We start from the raw sequence: 18,373 nt of genomic DNA on the forward strand, positions 1-18,373 counted from the left end.
AATAATGCCTGAATAAGACTCAAAACAGACTGTGGGAAATCACATAAAAATAAAAAAATTAAAAAAAAAGATTACCAGTATCACCATATTTGATAGGCTGACCTACATGTATGTTAAGGTTTATTTTTAAATACTGGATCTAATGATGTTTCATTTGATTGTTTCAAAAATATATAATGAGTTATATAATAGGGTGAGAATGGTCTCTCAGAATAGGAGAAATTACAATGTAAAACAGTTACTCCACACAGCGCACCTGTTTCATTGAAGATGCCGTGAAAGTCCAGGTCCTTTCCGCTCCTTGCCCTGCTCCTTGCCCTGAGGGAGTAAGCGTAGCCCCAGTGACCGTGGTCCCGCTTGACCGAATAGCAGGTGGACATATTCAGCTTCGCCTCGCCCTGGTCGACGCAAGCCGGCTGGACGAATTCATTGAATTCCATCGAGCCGTTGAAGCGCAGGAGACAGATGTCTTGGGAGTCGCGGTAACCGGCGTGGTGGTAGGAGGGCAGCATGTGCACCTCTGTGAGGTTGCGGCTTTGGGTGTGGTTACTTCCTTCTTCTACTGGTCCTGCCACTATCACGATGGGGTGGTTCTCTGTCATCCTATTGGGAGAAGGTACAAAAAGTCAAACAGATGCAATGTTCAATATGCATGTTCAATTCAATTTAATTCAATTCAATTCAATGCAATTCAATTCAATTCAATTCAATTCAATTCAATTCAATTCAATTCAATTCAATTCAATTCAATTCCATTCCATTCCATTCCATTCCATTCCATTCCATTCCATTCCATTCCATTCCATTCCATTCTATTCCATTCCATTCCATTCCATTCCATTCCATTCCATTCTATTCCATTCCATTCCATTCAATTCAATTCAACTGAATTAAATTTATATATTCATCTTGTTTTCTGATAAATCAATGCCACAACACTGAGTTTTACAATTCAACACAGAAAATGATTAATCATTAAGAAATATCTGTAAAAAATGACCACAAAAAAAAAAAGGAGAACTTGAATAAAGTCCAAAACACCTTGTCAGGTAAGTTCCCTTCAATACGTGCATGTATAATATAATTGACTGAAATACTAAGTGTAAATATGGACAGTATTAAACAAACAAACAGAACAAAACAAAACATACTTTAGATAATGATCTTTTCATCAAAAATATTAGAAGTGATTTTTTTTTTTTTTTAATACTGCACATACACAGGTTGCACTTGCACAAGCCTGCACATGGTAAACAAGTTGAAATATTTGTTGTCATTTTTGGCAATGACTGGTAAATCCCACACAGCTGACAGGTTGCATTCAAGCCACAACTGTGTTAACTACCATCTTTGCATGATGCAGATGTTTAGTTGTAATGTGCTCAAAAAAAAAAAAAAAAAAAAAGAGCCTGGGACATGCTCATTTTATAGAATGAACTGAAGTGAAAGAGGTTAAAACAAGAAGAGCTTTGACTTTGAGGGACTATGGGACACGTACGCCATGCAGGATGCTGTCGTGATGGCCCAATCCTCAGCGATGAGGGTGGCTGTGCAGACGTGGCGGCCCCTGGCAGACTGCAGCGATGCCACCCACGGCCACTGGCCTGCCTCATACTCCAGCTCACCCTCGCCAAACTGGAAGGCTTGGACACCGCACTGCACCGCCTCATCTGGAATGATAACATGATGTATGCTGTTTAATTTAGCAACCCATATTACAGAAATTCAATGCAACAGTTTATTGGCATGAACATTTCTCCACTTGGGCGATACAATCACAGGAAATACCCTGGGAACATGTTTTAAAGAAGGAGACATATTACAATTTAAAGAGATACAAATGCCATAACTCTTCACAGTTTACATCAATCTACAAAACTTTTTCAAATCTATTTCATCTGCTCTGAACATCTGTCTGCTTTATACTTCATTTTATTTCATAGACACTGTTTGGTTTGTGCAAAGTGAATCACACAATATAAAAAACGAGCCTTTTATTCTGTTCAACAAATGACATTTGTTTGTCATTAGTATGCTGTCTCTTTTGGTTCCACAAGGTACCAAAAACTGCATCATTTGTAGCCCCTAAGAGTGGCGCAATAATCAAAGCCAAAAAGATTTTGAATTGCCTATATAGATCTCAGTATAATTATACAAGACACTTTGAAATTAAGCACTTGATCTGGACTGCATTAACATGGAAAATCACAACAATTTCCAAAGGATTGTGGCAAGTTGGTGCAATTTGTGGAAACACACAAGTCACAAACCTGCCAACTCAAGTACAGGCGATGCCGTCGTAGCTGGTGCATCAGTTGTAGCTGTAGTAGTTGCCTCAGTGGTTGTTGGTTCTGGTGTGGTGGCTGTCGCAACAATAAACAATATTAAAACATCCAGGGAGAGGTAAAATTCATGTTAAGAAAACTTCTATTTATAGCCCCACACCAGGATTAGGGAAAATGTAAAGCACATATGCACTGTATAGAAACATTACAGCAAAACAAGCAATATAAATGTATAATGCACTGATGACATCTTAAATGCATAACTTACTCTAACATAATTCTGAAGTGGTTGAAAACAAATATTTAAAAAAAAAGAATCAAACAAACAAACAAATATGAGGGATTGGTGTGCCCATCAGGCTTTCTACTATTTAAACTCATGAATCATTCATTTGCAGATCTAGATTTCAAAAACCTCTCATACTTCAAAATTCATCCTGGCTCCTTTACTTGCAATTGATGGCACTATGGCCATGTTCTAGCACTCAAAAGCAAACCAAAGCGAACCGTGCCATGCATGCTATGCCAGATTAGGAGCGTTCAAGTGCTCTGTGGAGAAAGCGCATCTCACAAATTATTTTTCGTGGAGGCCATACATTTTGTAGACGCCTAGGGTCATTCACCTGGTGCACTTTAGCTACTTACAGGAGTCCCAAACAAAGAGAATGAACTCTTTGCATTATGAAGTATGTGCATGTTACATGCATTCTTCACATTCAAAATTTTGGTATGGTTCTGGATTATGCTTTTGAAGAATATCAGGAGGTGGTCCACTTTTAGCTCAGTTTGCTTCAGTATGGTACACTTTAGGAGCGTTCAAGTGCTCCTCTTGCGTGGGTATGGTACGGTTCGGCTCATTTTTTTTTTTTTTTTTTTTTTTTTTTTAAATAGGAGAGCACTCAAATGCATCCTATAACAGCATGAGGGTGTTGGAACAAAGGGTTAGAAAGCCAGAAGACATTGCTAAACAGAAAGACAGAGGATCAAATTGAGAGGAGCACGGAAGTTGCTGAAACCAGAAAGGCTCGTTAACTCTTTTTGTGCCATGTTCGAATGCCATCGACTCGGTCGACAGCGTGCCAACTTGACATATTCTGCTCAAAAGCACAAACCCACCCAAACTGATCGATAAATCCCCAAATGCCACAATGCAATGAAAGCGTTTCTTGCGATTCCGTTCCTCTCACATATAGCTTACATTTTATGTGGTGATTGACTAGAAAGCCGTGTTCCCCACTGGATTTGCGTGTAAATTCTAAGTTTCTGTCACTGTTTTGTGTGCAAAAGTCATGCCTATACAGTAATGCAGCTACTGGGCATTTGAAAGAAAAACAATCACAGATTTGTCATGCTACATCTATAAAAGCAAAGCTTGGCATTTCCTCTCCAACTTCGCTTACTGCATGTCCAATTCAACAGAAATCAATAAAAGTTACAGATTTGACAAACAGAATTATAGCTGTTATGTTTTCTCAAAGCATGGTGTCTCAGAATAATGTGGCACACAGGGGGCTTCCATCATGGCACATAAAGTGTTCAAATTAAAAAAAAACAAGATTTGTACAGAAAGACTAGTAGATTAATGCTGAAGCATTCTATCATTCTAACAATATGGAACAACGATATGGAGAATGGAGGGAAGATGCTGCAACAGACTATCCATACCCGCTGTGGTTGTGGCTGCTGTGGTGGTGCTGGAAACTGCATCTGGCAACACTGTTACAACCTCCGCAAACACCTCGGCTGTCACGTAAAAGACATACAAATTTACATTGGCTTATGTCACTCAGTTTGAAATCATGTAACTAAATTGTAAGGTTCCAATACACATTGAAAATTTATAGTACATGTATGTCCTATATACACTTAGAATCAAGTAAAGTGAATCTCTAGGCCACTTTTAACCTGTTCCTTACGGAAACCTGGTATACCAGGTTTCCAAATTGTAGGCAGAAGCATCTGCATTCCTTGCTTAATTCATGCTTATTTGTGTTATGCAGACCAGAAAAATGATTTTGATAAAAGATTACAGTTTCCTTTATCAATATCTATTCTTTTTCTGTAACTAAAGAGTGTGTTTTTTTTGTTTTTTTTTGTCTAATTTACCTCTTCCAACGTAGCAGTGTGCTTGATTTGCTATAAAATTTGTATGAACACTTACTTTAAGTGAGTGAGGCTGAGCTCACTATATTTTGACTTTCCCTGACCCCATATGGGTGCCCTTATATTGTTTAACAAGAGTTTGCGGGCCCATCATTGCACATCTGTTCATAATCTCTCTTATCTGATTGATACTTCTCATTGTTCGATGGCACATGCAGTTAACTACGGAAAGTACCGCTCGACATTCTCACAGGCGGATGAAAAATACTATCCTGTCCGTTCTTCCTCGACAGGTAAAAAGAATCTTGTCTGGGGGCATTAAAGGTTCTAAGATAACTGCAGAAGAAACCGGTTTAACATAATACAATTTACAAGAAACATATTATGTACAACAACACAGCACTAATGTGCGTATCCCTGTATGTCACATTAACCTGTTGAGGATGGTTTGATTTTGCTACAACACGCATTTTCCATTGACACCTGCCCGAGTATACTCGGGACTCATTCTCAATGGAATAAACAACTGCGGAATAGCTCTTGATTCTAACTAGAAAAAATAACAGTTTTTCTCTTTTCTGAAAAACTGCTGTTTTGCTATTTTTCATCTTGATTCCCTCTTCCCATTTTACCTGACAAGACAATGATGGTATCGGTTGAGATTCCAATGCTGGCCAGAGCGCTGGTGGAGTTGGATGATGTTGCTTGGTTCAGAACTTCTTCCACGATGCTTATGGCTACTGCCTGGACCTACATTTTGGGGATATATATGTATATATTATTTTTTAAACAAACATTTTGTAATTTGATAGACATAAAGCGACAGCAATCAAAAGTGAAAGTTATAAGATACTGCAGAAGGCATCAACACAGTCTTCCAGTGGTGTGGGGTTAACCTCCGTCAGTTCTACAATGTACTTCATTTTCATCAATACATCCTCAACAAGATGCACTGCAGTAATTAATCATTTTATCTATGTTAGCAAAGGGAAGTACAATGTATTCAATTTCTTTGCATTGATACGAAAACTAGTCTAACAACTATAATTACCTTCTCACAATACAAGGCAATATCTAATGAAATTTCTCGGACAATAGCATACGTGTTGACAAATGGGGGAGGGGAAATCCTGACCCAGTATAAACATGAGGACCTACTGTCTAAACTACAACCCTGTATGGTATCAAATGGAGAAAAAAAAAAAAGACATAATTTAAAGATTCACTTCTAAAAAGTTAGTGGAAAAGTAATTACAAACTTCAAACTTTCCCATGGTGATTTCATTTTTCCTCTTCTAGAAACCCCCCCCCCCCACATTTTCAATAAATACAAAACAGACAATTCACTTTCTTTCTGATTTTATGTCTTTCCAGCATATAAATATATGCAGTCAATAAAAGAGTTGTCAATTCGATGAGGACAAAATGATAATTTCTGTAGTTATATTACCCTTGGATTGAATGGGTCAGTGGGAGAAGGGGAAGCAGCAAAAAAGGGATACCTGTGCAATGTAGGTAGATGTGTCCAGAGTCTGGCCACCATCAGTGACCGAATTGCTGAGCTGGTCAGAAACGTCCAGGAGGATTACGTAGAAATTCACGATGATACTACCAGCACTGTACAGAGATAGATAGAGAGAGAGAGAGAGAGAGAATGAGAGAGAAGCGCCCTCAATGCTCAGTGAGGGGCAGTGTGCAAAGGGATGCATACATACATTATGATCAACATGTCGGATATGAACACAAAAAGACACACACATACAACTACTGTATGTGCACACTCTGCACCTGAATCCAACACTAAATGTAAAATGCATTAGCAATGAGATGCAACTTATTTCTATGATTTCTTAGTCAAGGATAGAGAGGGAGAGTTTATTGAATAACTTCTTTGAAAATTTCATATTCATGGTAAATAATTAACATTTCTTTTGTATCCGGGTTATGAAGCTTAACACACAAAATGAATACAAACCACATGATATTACATCACATACTGCAAAGAATACAGTACTGTAAAAGTGGAAATTTTCCCACGTTTTTAATTCTGCAGAATCAAGAATTAACTATTGGAACATATGACAGGCAAAAATATTCCCCCCCCCCCCCCGAGATCTTGACCGTCGATTGCCCGATCGCCACGAAAATTGGTACATAATCTACCAAACTATACGAAAAGGAATGGAAATTTTCGTCATAATAATTAATTATGCTAATATATGCATAAAAATCAAACATTTTCCTCTAAATCAGAAAGTAAAGCTCCTAGAATCCTAATTTTGGTGATAATATTCTTTGTAGCATTCCTGACAATCTCTGCCCCCCCACGGAAAAAAGCAGTAACTGACATTTTTATGAATGTTTACTTTTTTGCAAAAATGAATAGTTTACCCAATGCTCTTCAATGTTAATAGGTCAGTTTTGCAGAAAAAAAAATGAAAGTGACCAAAAATTCAATTTTTCACTTTTGCAAAAAGCAGTAACTGCATCCAGTTGATTCAACTTTGCAAGTTTCCCCACGGAAAAAAGCAGTAACTAACAATTTAGTCTTTATCATTCAGACTCTGTATAGTCCTTCCTGTATATTTTTTTCCCTAATAATACCATTTATTTTTTCTACTAATTTTTTAATAAACAATGTAAACAGCAGTTTCTCCCATAATTTAGGAGAGTAGATATAAAAAGATTGTTTCACCAGTAACTTGACTCTGCCCGCAGGGAATCATATGACAAGTTGTAGAAAAAGCTTCTTTCTGGAGACTAGCAAACCTGGCAGACTCGGCGCGCTCAGAGTGCAGAATACGCGTGCAGCAGCTGCATGCGCATAAATTCTGCAGCATACAGTAACTAGCTAAACATTGCATCACATCACAGTCATCACTTGCATGCACAGTATTGCAGGTCTTGTACAGTCTGAGTGATCATGCCAGTGCTAACCGTGCTGTCACACAGTTTCTGCGGTCCAGGCATGCCTGTAAATCTATCATGAATTGCAGAGGAAAAGTCATGGTAGCCATGGCTTTGGCCAGAACCAGAAGATCTAGGTGAGCTGAAAATATATTGAAGGGACCGTATTGAGCACTAGTATTAATGCACTAACGTTAGTCTAATGTTAGATGTAGGCCCTAAAGTTTAAAATAGGTCTACCAGATCTAACGTTACAGAGTAGATCTAGATTCTAATCTATTGTTAACTGTTTAGTGTTAGACAAAATGACAGTAGGCCTAATCTAACGTAATAGATCTAGGTCTAGCACTAACATTGGGCATAGATCTGTAGTCTAGCTTAAGTGTAAGGTCAGAGTTCGACTACGATCTAAGACGAAGAGACTTGACTTTATTGTCTAGTCCAGGGTCATGTGTCAGGGGCCAGGCCGGGCACTCCAAAGTTCAATTAGGGTACATAGGTCAATAGGTGTCTACCTTATTTTTACACAGAATGCCATTCAATCGAGAAGACCTAGTCTAGGTCTAGCGATAGGACCTAGATCTTATAGATCTAGACTAACCAGAAAGTAGAAGAACTTTATAACCTGGTGGTGGTAACAATTCTCCTCCTATGGTCATGTGACATGTGCAGTTACTGCTTTTTTCCCTGGGGAAAACAGCAGACTCCTGGCCGTCTGCAGTTACTGCTTTTTTCCGTGGGGAAACTACCCAGAATCAAGGGTGAGCCACCGCAGTAACTGTATTTTCCTAAATAACATTTAAAAAATAACGGAAACATAATTTTTTCCTAGGTATTGTTAGACAACTAGGTATGGTGCATAATCATACCACAAAATTATTTTTGAATGTTTCTGTGTTTTTAAAGAATCTGCAAAAAACACAAAATCGCATTTATCTCAGCTCAGCAGCTATGCAGTTACTGCTTTCTTCCGTGGGGGGGCAGATCTACTCGAAAAAAAATCTGGTATCACAATCAATTTCTTTAATATGTATTTTATTGTTTTATGAATATTTTCGACCTTTTGTTTTATCATTTCTTTCCCCAAAATTATGACAGAACCTATTTCGAGCATAATCATGCTAAAATTAATTAGTTTCAGCTTATGAAAGTGAAAATAATCATATATCTTTATGAATTAGAAGAGAAAACTCCATTTGCATAGACTTTATACACAAAATCATGTTTCTGAGCCATTTTCGGTCTGAAAGGCATGTACAAAGGTCATGCAGCATTGTAACGGTATGTGCAATTTTCGGGAAAATAATGTCAAAATGCGAGAGACTGGAAAGTAAAAAGTCAATCAAAAAAATTTGGCGCGGCCAAGTAGTCGCGAAAAATGTCGAGGGGGGTGGGGTTGACTCAAACCTCCTTCCCCCCCGGCCTTTTTAGGGTTAATGTTGAGGATTAAATTATTTTTTCCCCAATTATTCCCCAATTAATGTGACAATTATATGAATGAACTGACAACAAAAGTAGCACAGAAATCTCACCTGAAGCTCGTAATGACGGTACCATTGTAGATGTCTGCATATTCTCCCTCTGAAAAAGTCAGGTCCATCTGGATTTAAAACACAAATTTCATACATCTTCGGTTTGAAAAACCCATTCAAACATCATCTGTGAATACTAAAGCTATTCTAGTCTCATCCATTTTCTTCCATCTGATAGTCCAACCATACCCTCCTTTCACTCCCTAATAATGAAAATAATTTAAAAAACTACACCATTTAGGATTGCATTATATATATATCAAATGTGTACAGCTTTTCTTGAGCAAATGAACTTCAAACTTGATGATCACATTCGCTATCTAGGAAAGTTTTACAATTTAGAGACACGAGCATATAAAAGAGATATACTTAGAGAAGATGAAATCAAGAAAACAAACTGGTAAAAATTTTTAGATGTTATGTACATCACTTTACAACAAAATATACTATTATCCCAATGCCAGTACGGAGCCAATTATTCACCAAAACCATGCCAAAATTCACATACAACAGGTCTAAGTTTTACAATATCAAATATTTGTCATTCATCTCCTCAGATGTATTCATCCAACCAAATGAGTTTTTTAAAAAAAGTCATTGAACAGGTAAAACTGACAATGAGGAGTGTGTATAAAGTATCCTGTCATAATCCATTTTTTTTTCTTTTTAACATTCTGCTACTCTACATCATAGCTTCTACAATAGTTGCTAAGCAACAGCATTTCATTCTTTCTTCCTGTGTTTATCATCTCACCACATATGTAAAGTTGCTTTCCAGTTCTTGGTAGGCGTCTGACGTTGGGTCGTTGTACTCATCTGTAAACACTTTGTCCTCGAAAGACATTGTTCCTGCAACCTCTACGGAAGCTGCAATAGTGCATATATATAGAAAATATCAACAAATCAATTCCTTTGAACAAAATTTGAAAGGATGCTGTATACAGAATTTATACCATAAAAACAAATTAAAGTCGTCTATGTTTGTAAAAGAGCTTGGGATTTATTTCTTGTTTTGTTTTGTGTTTTTACTCATGCCATAAATACATTCCCCCCCCCCCACCTCATGGAATTCCCTATATTCACACACACACACACACACACACACACACATGCACACAAAGATATCCCATATAATAAGACACATGATGAGGACAGCACCAAATTACGGTGCTCACAATTAACAAGAGAACTAAAAATATAATACATCAAGTGTAAATAAAGGTAGAAGAAATTAAAGCATATATTTAGCATTACATTAGACAATGTGTCTACGTGATTTTGAAAAGTTTCAATTGGCAGGATTCTGGGGCAAATTATTTGTATAGGGCCCCATTTTCTCTCTCTCTCCTTTCGTTCTTTAAAACAACAACAACAACAGGATTAAATGTTTTTTTTTTTTTGCCTACTGTATTGTCAGTTGATCACTGTAGGAATTTTAGTTTCCTTTTCTCTTTTTAGTTTATCCATGCAAGTGGGCAGGGAGTTTATCCACTAATGATAACAATTAATGATACATAATCCATTAGTAGTGGTTCTATTATATTCTCACTGCTCTTCTTTTGATAAATTTCAGGCCACATTGTGCTGTATCAGCATATACTAATGTGGTGCGCGGTGCATGCATCTTTGTTTTTTGAAATGAGAATTGGAATTTCTATTTACTGTACAAGTGGATATTTTTCCGCAACTAATTTTTTGCGCTTTGCCGGATAAGAAGAGTTTCGCATGTTTTTAATTCCGTGGAATCAAGACATCACGTACAGGAACATATGGCAAGCAAAAATATTTGTGTTCCTTTTCTTTTCACGCTAGTTTCTGGTTACGCGAAATTCGCAAAAATTTCTACTTTTACAGTATTGCTATACAGAGGAAAGTGTATTTTCTTTTTAAATAATGAGAATTTGAATTTTCTATTTAATACAGAGGAAAGTGCAGATTTGCTACTCCAAGTTTTGATTAAAACTTATCTGTTCCTCTCACACTGAGGACTGTAATTGCTGCATGTCATTAATGTTTGGAACAATATTGTATTTTTTACTGGTATACGTTGTATTCTTTATTTGGTATATTATATTTGTGTTTGAACATATGAACACTAAAAGGTGGACCTGTGCACTATACAAGTAGCCACTATTATTATTATTATTATTATTATTATTATTGTCATTATTATTATCATTATTATATAATAATTATTATTATAATTATGTTATTAAGATTATTATCATCATCATCATCATCATCATTTACAGCCCCGTAGTGATAGTTTGATACTGAGCTGTTTGTACAATAGCCTGTACTGGTACTGTATGTAGCTGGACTCTGGAGTGACTTGGTGGGAAATGGAGGGAAACTGTAAGAATAGATGAGTTTAAATTATGTGGGAGAGCCTGTACACTGGCTGGACTACGTACCATACATGTACACTTCGAGGCTGCGCACAAAATAGGCTATACTGCTGCGCTGCCAACTCTCATGCAATTACTGCGAGTCTTGTGCAATTCAAGGAATTTAAACTAGCTGTCTCACTCTGATGAAAGAATTCTCATGCATGCTGAACCCCAAAAGCAGAAAGTACCAGTAAGAAAAAGAAATGTCCCCCAAATCCCTCATCCAATCTAGTTTCAAGATTTCCCAGTGCACCTAACCGTTACATTCAGAACTAGCTATCATTTAATATCTCTCCATGCATGTGCTGAAATCTTTACTGAAATATGCTCCCCTTCCATAGGCACAGCGACCACCACCCCCCCCCCCATACTGTACTATTGGCGTTGCTCTCTATCAATGTCCATCTCCGAACTCTCACTCAAAGTTGGCAGCCCCTAGACCTCAATCTCTTTTTATCTATCACAAGACATAATAATCCATTTATAACTTATCAGAAGACTAGATCTATATATCAACCCCTCTTAGAGTCTTAGTTCTGCAGGTTCTCACTAGTTTCAGCAGTTAGTACGAAAGTATACACAAGCACCCAGTTTTTGTTGCAAAGCTAGACCCTCCGCCCGTTTGTGTGTGGGTGATTTCCATCCTGTCACCAGCAGTATTGGACGGGTTCCCTTACCATCCGCAGCCGCAGCCAGCTGGCTGCGAGTCTTCAGTGTGCCGCATTGGAAGACTTGCGCAGCGAGAGTAGCCAGCAGGCCGGCCAGGCTGAAGGTGTAGATATTCGCTCAACCGAGCCGTAGAATTCGGAGGGCAGGCGGCTTGACAGCTGTTCAAAAAAGATGTTCAACATCGCCATGGCTTGCCTCGGAAAACGTGTACATATACCGACGAAAACGTTTCTTTTCTTCCCATACAGTAAATGACCGAACCGAAAGATCGGTCTGTACTTGGTCGTCGGGAAAATGTTCCGCGGAGACTGCGTCTGGCTCCTGTCTACGGCCGGCCGGAGGAGAGCGATAACGTCATAAAAGTAAAAGACTCCTTCGGACAGACGGATCTTTCTGTCTAATTGTAACTTGTAAGAGATAATCTTGTCAACAAGGTTACACCAGTAATAATGCAGCATAACTAACGTTACAAGCTAGTTACAGAGTTTAGAGAGGGCCGGCCAGGCAGGGTCGGGTTAACTCGACCCCCGCGCCAGGGTGTCAGTGCGAGAGAGCGAGGGATGTTGACAGCCGGCCGCCGGCGGCCAGGGGTGAGTGCAGTAATTGGAACAGCTACATTGGTTCGATCGTTCCGACCGTAGTACCCGTCGTCATCCAACGCATGCATGTACCCGCAGCGCACGCAGGTGGCTCCCTTATTAGCTAGGTCGAATAAATGACCAATTGAAACAACTGTCACAACGTGGGTTGCTCGCGAGCAATGTGGAGTAGATACTGCTTAGATGGTATCCACGCGCCCATTGGACAAGGCTGATCTAACCTGCGATCCGACGACGACACGATTTGCATAATGAAGAGTGCGGCTGCCATTGTTGTCGGTCGCGTCTCAACCCTCTGCCATGCCATGCATTTCCTACGTAATACCACTGCACTGTACTTGTCGTAAATCCATCGAAGCCGTCGTCGTTCGTCTTGCGTTGGACTAAATTTTGTCGCGTTGAATCTTCGCAAATCGGACCCTCACGAGTTCGTCCCGACAATCACTTTTGACCAATCACAGACAAGACTCAAATAGGGTCTAGCCAGGATAATTCCAAGACCAATTTTATGTCGGTTGCTTTGAGAAGAAGAAGGCATAATGGCGGTTTCTCCTTGGAACCACTTCAAAGAAGATAGGTTAGTTGAGTGGTGGAACGAACATGACTATCTCTACGACAATTCACACAAACAGTACACGGATAGAATGGCCAAGGAAACAGCTGTGACGGAAATTGCCGCGGAGTTGAAAGTTACGCGTAAGTGCATGATTCCCGTCTAACCAGTTACTTAACCCGTTAGTAGATTATCTTGAGAATGTCTAACGTTTAATTTATTTTCTCCCTATTTTTGAAAGACTGAAATGTAAATCTATTAGAAATATCTAGTGACATTCGAAAAGCATGCAGGGCATTGATGGGGCGGGGAGGTGGGGTAGTTGCCCCCCCCCCCCCCCACAAATATAGGGATGATTTATTAACGTTATACTGTGTATAGAACACCTATGTAAGTTGTTATATATATATATATATATATATATATACATATATATATAATATTTGGCATATTTTGGAGGGGAAACATCATTATTGTTTGTTGTTAGGCCCCTAACCCCCACTATAAACTTGACATGAGGATTTTTTTTTTTTCTTTATTGATAGAAAACTCCAAATATTTCAACCAAAGTGTGCACGTAGTCTAACTGCATGTCATGAGCACAATGTACAGCTGCTCAGTATTCCTTTGCCTGCAGACTTAATTCAGGACTATAATACATTTGTAACTAAATAAAAGTCTAGGCATAATGTTAATTAATGTTAGATTAACAGATTTCAGAATATTTCATCAAAAAGTGTGCACCAGCTAGATCTGTCACTTCAATTCAAATAAATTTGATAGTTCCCTCATCCTCTGAGTCTAACTCTGAGATTTAATTTATAAATCTTTCCCCCTTTCGGTTCCTATTCATAGATTTATACTTGGCATACTTTGGGGATTGACAGTTTTCTGAATGGATTTGACAATTTAAGTGTGCATCATATTGTTTTCAATTGTAAAAATGCAAAAGCTGGTTGTGTGGTAAGGGATTCCTCCCTCATGCACCCTCCTACAAGTTTGTAATTTGCACTCTTAAAGTGGTTTTACACATTGCAAGTTCTATGATATGAACAAAGTACATGTATGCTGGTACTCATTAAAACTACAATGTACACTCTATTAAATTCAAGAATATAGGCAATGGACAATGTATTCCATTATACTCTCTGTCATTTAATCAAAGTTTTGAGATCTTGAGTGAAACGATTTCACTGTTTTCAATTGTTTGATATAATTTGTAACCTTTTTTTGTTTTCTTTTCCTTTTTTTTTTTTCTTTGTGTGTGTGGACGTGTTCACTTTCAGCGGCTCACATCCGAAAGCGAATGCTTAGTCTGAGAACTCAGTACGGGAAAATAGCCAGAGCCCACCTCAACGGGTCAAAGACCAAAATGACGGGGCGTCAGACCTGGCTCTTGGAATCTCTCTCTTTCCTTAGCCCTCATATGAAGACTAGGCCATACGTCTATGAGAGTGTGAGTACCACATCCCATGGTTCAACATAGGCCCTGGAGTATCTGTAGATTTATGCAGAATTTTCCAATTGCCGTGGTAGCCTTCAGCAATGAACTATTTGGATTTTTTTTTTTTCTGGAACACCTAGAACCTACTATAGAAGAGCTGCATGCAACTTAAAATTATGTCTCCCCAAAAGTGACAGAAAAATCAGCAAATCTATGGCTAATGTTGTCACTATTGATGAAAGTAATAATTCAAGTATTGCTATTTCTTCATTCTGTGATCATCTGAGGTCTCTGTTAAAACAATATCACTTCATTAGTTTAATAAGAAAATAAAGAAATAAACAATGTCCTAATTCATGCCTTGTCATATTAACACGTATGCCTTTTGGACTTGTTGCGTGCTTAAATTCAATAAATATTTCATTTTTCCTCTTTTTCGTAGATGATACATTACAAAGCCTTCTCAGTCTGTATAACACAGCCTATTGAGGCAAAATGCTTAAAGGAGAAGTTTACCCAAATATACATAAATGTGGATTAAGTGAAAGAAGCAATATTAGTAGAACACATTAATAGCCAGTGAAAGTTTAGAACAATTTGATAATCCATTCAAAAGTTTTATTGCCGCTACGGCTGGACGAAAAGGCCACTAACTGCTTGTAACATCACTCCAAAACAATGATATAAAGAAGATGAAAAGAGGATTTTGCAAAATTTGATTGTTTTTTTCAATGAAAAGTACACAGTCCTTTGACCTGTTCACATAAATATTATCAATTTTGTTCCCTGTACTTTCTTAATGAGGTAAGTCAATTGCTCTTTCATTATGGTAGAAATATGAAATAGCGTGATATTCTCTTTATATCACTTTGTTATGGTTGTTCTGGTGGTAAGTCTTAAGCTACAACGTTGTATAGTAGCCTTTTCTTCCAGCCATAGCGGCACTAACAATGTAAAAATGCATAACATTTGAATGAATTATCTGATTTTCCTCAAACTTTCACTGAAAAGTACTTCCTATATTGCTGCATTCACTTAATGCACATGCATATAATTTGTGTTCATTGATTGTATTCAATTCTAATTATGAATTAAATCATCAACACAAGTATTTATCTGTTGAAGTACATTGTAAAGAAGTACAGAAGCGAGCAGAGACAGAAGGAAATTACAAAGACTGCAAGATCATGCCTAGATGCGTATTACTTGTGGGCAAAGTGCTGAGAAGGAAAATATTTGAACGCCCTTCACTCTCAAGCGGATTTTCATTTTGTTCCTTTAGGTTGACCCCTCCTTACAGCTGACGGATGGCGAAGTCTTTGAGGTGCTGAATGAGGGTGAGGCAAAACAGGAAGCTGCAGAGGGAAGGACGGAGGAAGGTCAGCAGGGGGGAGAGGATAAGGCACTGGAGATGAAGAGGAGGAAGAAGAAGAGGCGATTGGTCCCGGAATACGAGCCGAAGAACCACACCCCTCCCGCCGTCGTGAGACAACCGGCGGAGGAGAAATCGGACGAGGACGGACTGTTCTGCCTGTATCTCGCCTCCGAAATGAGGAAGATCACGAATCCAAAGATCAAGTTGATTCTGAGGACTAAACTTCAGTCGGAGGTCACAAACGCCATACTCCAGTGCATGGAAGAGGCCAGCGGGAACCAGTAGATTTTGGACGGAACCACAGGTGCATAGGTTTCCATTAATGGGCGAACTAGTCTGAAATCCTGCAGGGCTTCAGACTTTTAAGGACAAGTTTACCCAAATATGTGTCAATTGAGTGAATGCAGCTAATTACTAGAACATATTTGTGACAATTTGAAGAAAATTGGACTATACGTTCAAAAATTATGAACTGTGAAGTTTCAGTGCCACCATTACATGTACTTGTTGAGAAGACTGCAAGACAACAATATAACAAAATATAAACAATATTTGACATATTTTTAGATTTCTAGCAAAATGAAAAATTGCTTGACTTACATGTACCCCTTTCTGACAGCGGGAGAACAATGTTATGTTTATTATTATTCCATATTCATTGTATGTCAGTAACAAGTCACAGGATTGTGTGCTTTTCATTAGAAAAAAAAAAAAGGTTTGTTGAATTCTCTTTATATTTCTTATATCATCCTGCAGAGGGTGTCACAGACCGTTATAGTCTTCTCATCCAGCGATGGCAACGCTAAAACTTAAACAATTCATAAATTTTGAATGGACCGTTCCTCAAACTTCACAGATGTGTTCTACTAACATTGCAGTAGGCCCTTATTCACTCAATCCACCCATATACAGTACATGTATTGCAATGAACTTGTCCTTTAAAACTATAGTATTATCTACATGTCATTCCCTTCCCCTACCCCCAAACAGACATGCCACACCATTAAAGACTTTGTTTTTGTGGTCTTGAAGGGCCAGAGAGCTTGAGATAGTTATAGTTGTAACAACCATGTTATCTACATACAGTAGCTGAACAAAATTTCCCTTACTAATTTTTGACAACATTCAATGTAAAATGCACGACTGAAAATTCATTTGTGACATTTGTTTGTCATGATATCATCTGATGATGGAGATTATAATGGAACAATGAAGCAATGTATCCTAATTTTCCAAGTCATATGACAATGCTTAAATAATTCCAAATTAACAGTTTGTTTGATTGTTTGTTTGTTTGTTTGTTTGTTGATCCCATAGCTTAAACAGAATGGGAGTAAAGGCCATTTTGTTTTAATCCTCAATCCCACCCAAACCATGGTACCATGCAGACATTTAAAACAGATCGGTAAACTGCCAAATGATGGAGTCAGGCAAAAGAATGATTTGTCTAAAGTTTTGTATGTGGACAGACTTCTTTAACAACTCCTAGTATTCAAATGTGTCAAGACATTACAGTTTGATTACTATCACTTTTAAATAGAGCATTGAATCCTTTGGGCATGATTTGCTGTCATTAATAAGTACTGTATCGTCTGCATTATTTGCATTTTGCCTCCATTGTACATTTAAAACGTTATGATGGGTTTGACTTCTTGTTATTAATGTGGTGCAAGTATATCAAATATATCTAAATATTTTTTTCTGTTGCAATATGAAAGAAAATCAGAAATGAATTTTCAGGCACCTAGTCAAGTTAACATGAGTCTTTTACAACTGAAAATACATATCAGTTACTTAAGTATGACAGTTTGTCATTTTTTTTTTCTTTTCGTACGCCAGTATAAATATTCGGCAGCATGTTACTAGCTTGGGTATGCTGAAAATGCCATGAATTATTTTTACCTTTATACTAATTAAACTACAGTGTATGTACATGTACATTTACATTACCATATTTCTGTATTATGAAATGTGGCAGTAGTATAATGGTACAGTTACATTGTATGTGTATTCCTTGGTTGTAGTCTGGAAGCTGACCATTCTACAGCAGTGTGAATACCGCCTATACACCACCTCATTTAATATGTCTACAGTTACAACAGTAGAAAGTGACCTCAATTTGTGTTTGGAAAAAGTAAAGGATAAAAGCAAATATTGGATTCACATTGTTTGAAGAAGTGCTTGAAAGACTGATATGTGGAATGAATGAAATGTTAGATAAAAATAGCTCATTTTTTATGCGAAAGTCTGAAATCTCCCCAAGCTGTAAACCAGATCTATCCTATTTCGATCAGCAAAGGGTTGAATTTTGCCAATTTTCACAATCAAAGGGTGCGCAAAAAATGCAATTGTATATTGTACATATGTTTGCTGGAACTTGGAATAAAATCTAGCAAGTTTCTTTTGAAATTATCTCCCGATTGTTTTTACTCAAATACAAATTACACACTCACACTCATGTCATCTTTAAATCACCATCATTCTTATTTTCCACTGCAATTTTGTAGTCTCCACTG

At 37.8% G+C, this 18,373-nt stretch overlaps 2 protein-coding genes across 2 annotated transcripts in view; one reads left to right on the forward strand and one right to left on the reverse strand.

Annotated features, from left to right (window-relative positions):
* The window catches only part of LOC140239657 (uncharacterized), a 77,137-nt gene extending 64,381 nt beyond the window's left edge, over window positions 1-12,756 (reverse strand). The window contains 8 exon segments of the mRNA XM_072319487.1: window positions 257-603; window positions 1,499-1,670; window positions 2,279-2,363; window positions 5,891-6,005; window positions 8,828-8,895; window positions 9,582-9,694; window positions 11,895-11,983; window positions 12,707-12,756. Coding sequence (XP_072175588.1) covers window positions 257-603; window positions 1,499-1,670; window positions 2,279-2,363; window positions 5,891-6,005; window positions 8,828-8,895; window positions 9,582-9,694; window positions 11,895-11,983; window positions 12,707-12,756 — 1,039 coding nt within the window.
* Window positions 12,757-12,853: 97 nt separating this feature from the next.
* LOC140240155 (uncharacterized) lies at window positions 12,854-16,384 on the forward strand. The gene is made up of 3 exons (XM_072319961.1): window positions 12,854-13,181; window positions 14,325-14,494; window positions 15,765-16,384. Exons 1-3 carry the CDS (start codon window positions 13,025-13,027, stop codon window positions 16,140-16,142), a joined length of 705 nt encoding a protein of 234 aa, XP_072176062.1. The 5' UTR covers window positions 12,854-13,024; the 3' UTR covers window positions 16,143-16,384.
* The last annotated feature ends 1,989 nt before the right edge of the window (window positions 16,385-18,373 follow it).

Source organism: Diadema setosum, chromosome 16 (assembly GCF_964275005.1).
Source record: "Diadema setosum chromosome 16, eeDiaSeto1, whole genome shotgun sequence".
Lineage (NCBI taxonomy): Eukaryota > Metazoa > Echinodermata > Echinoidea > Diadematoida > Diadematidae > Diadema > Diadema setosum.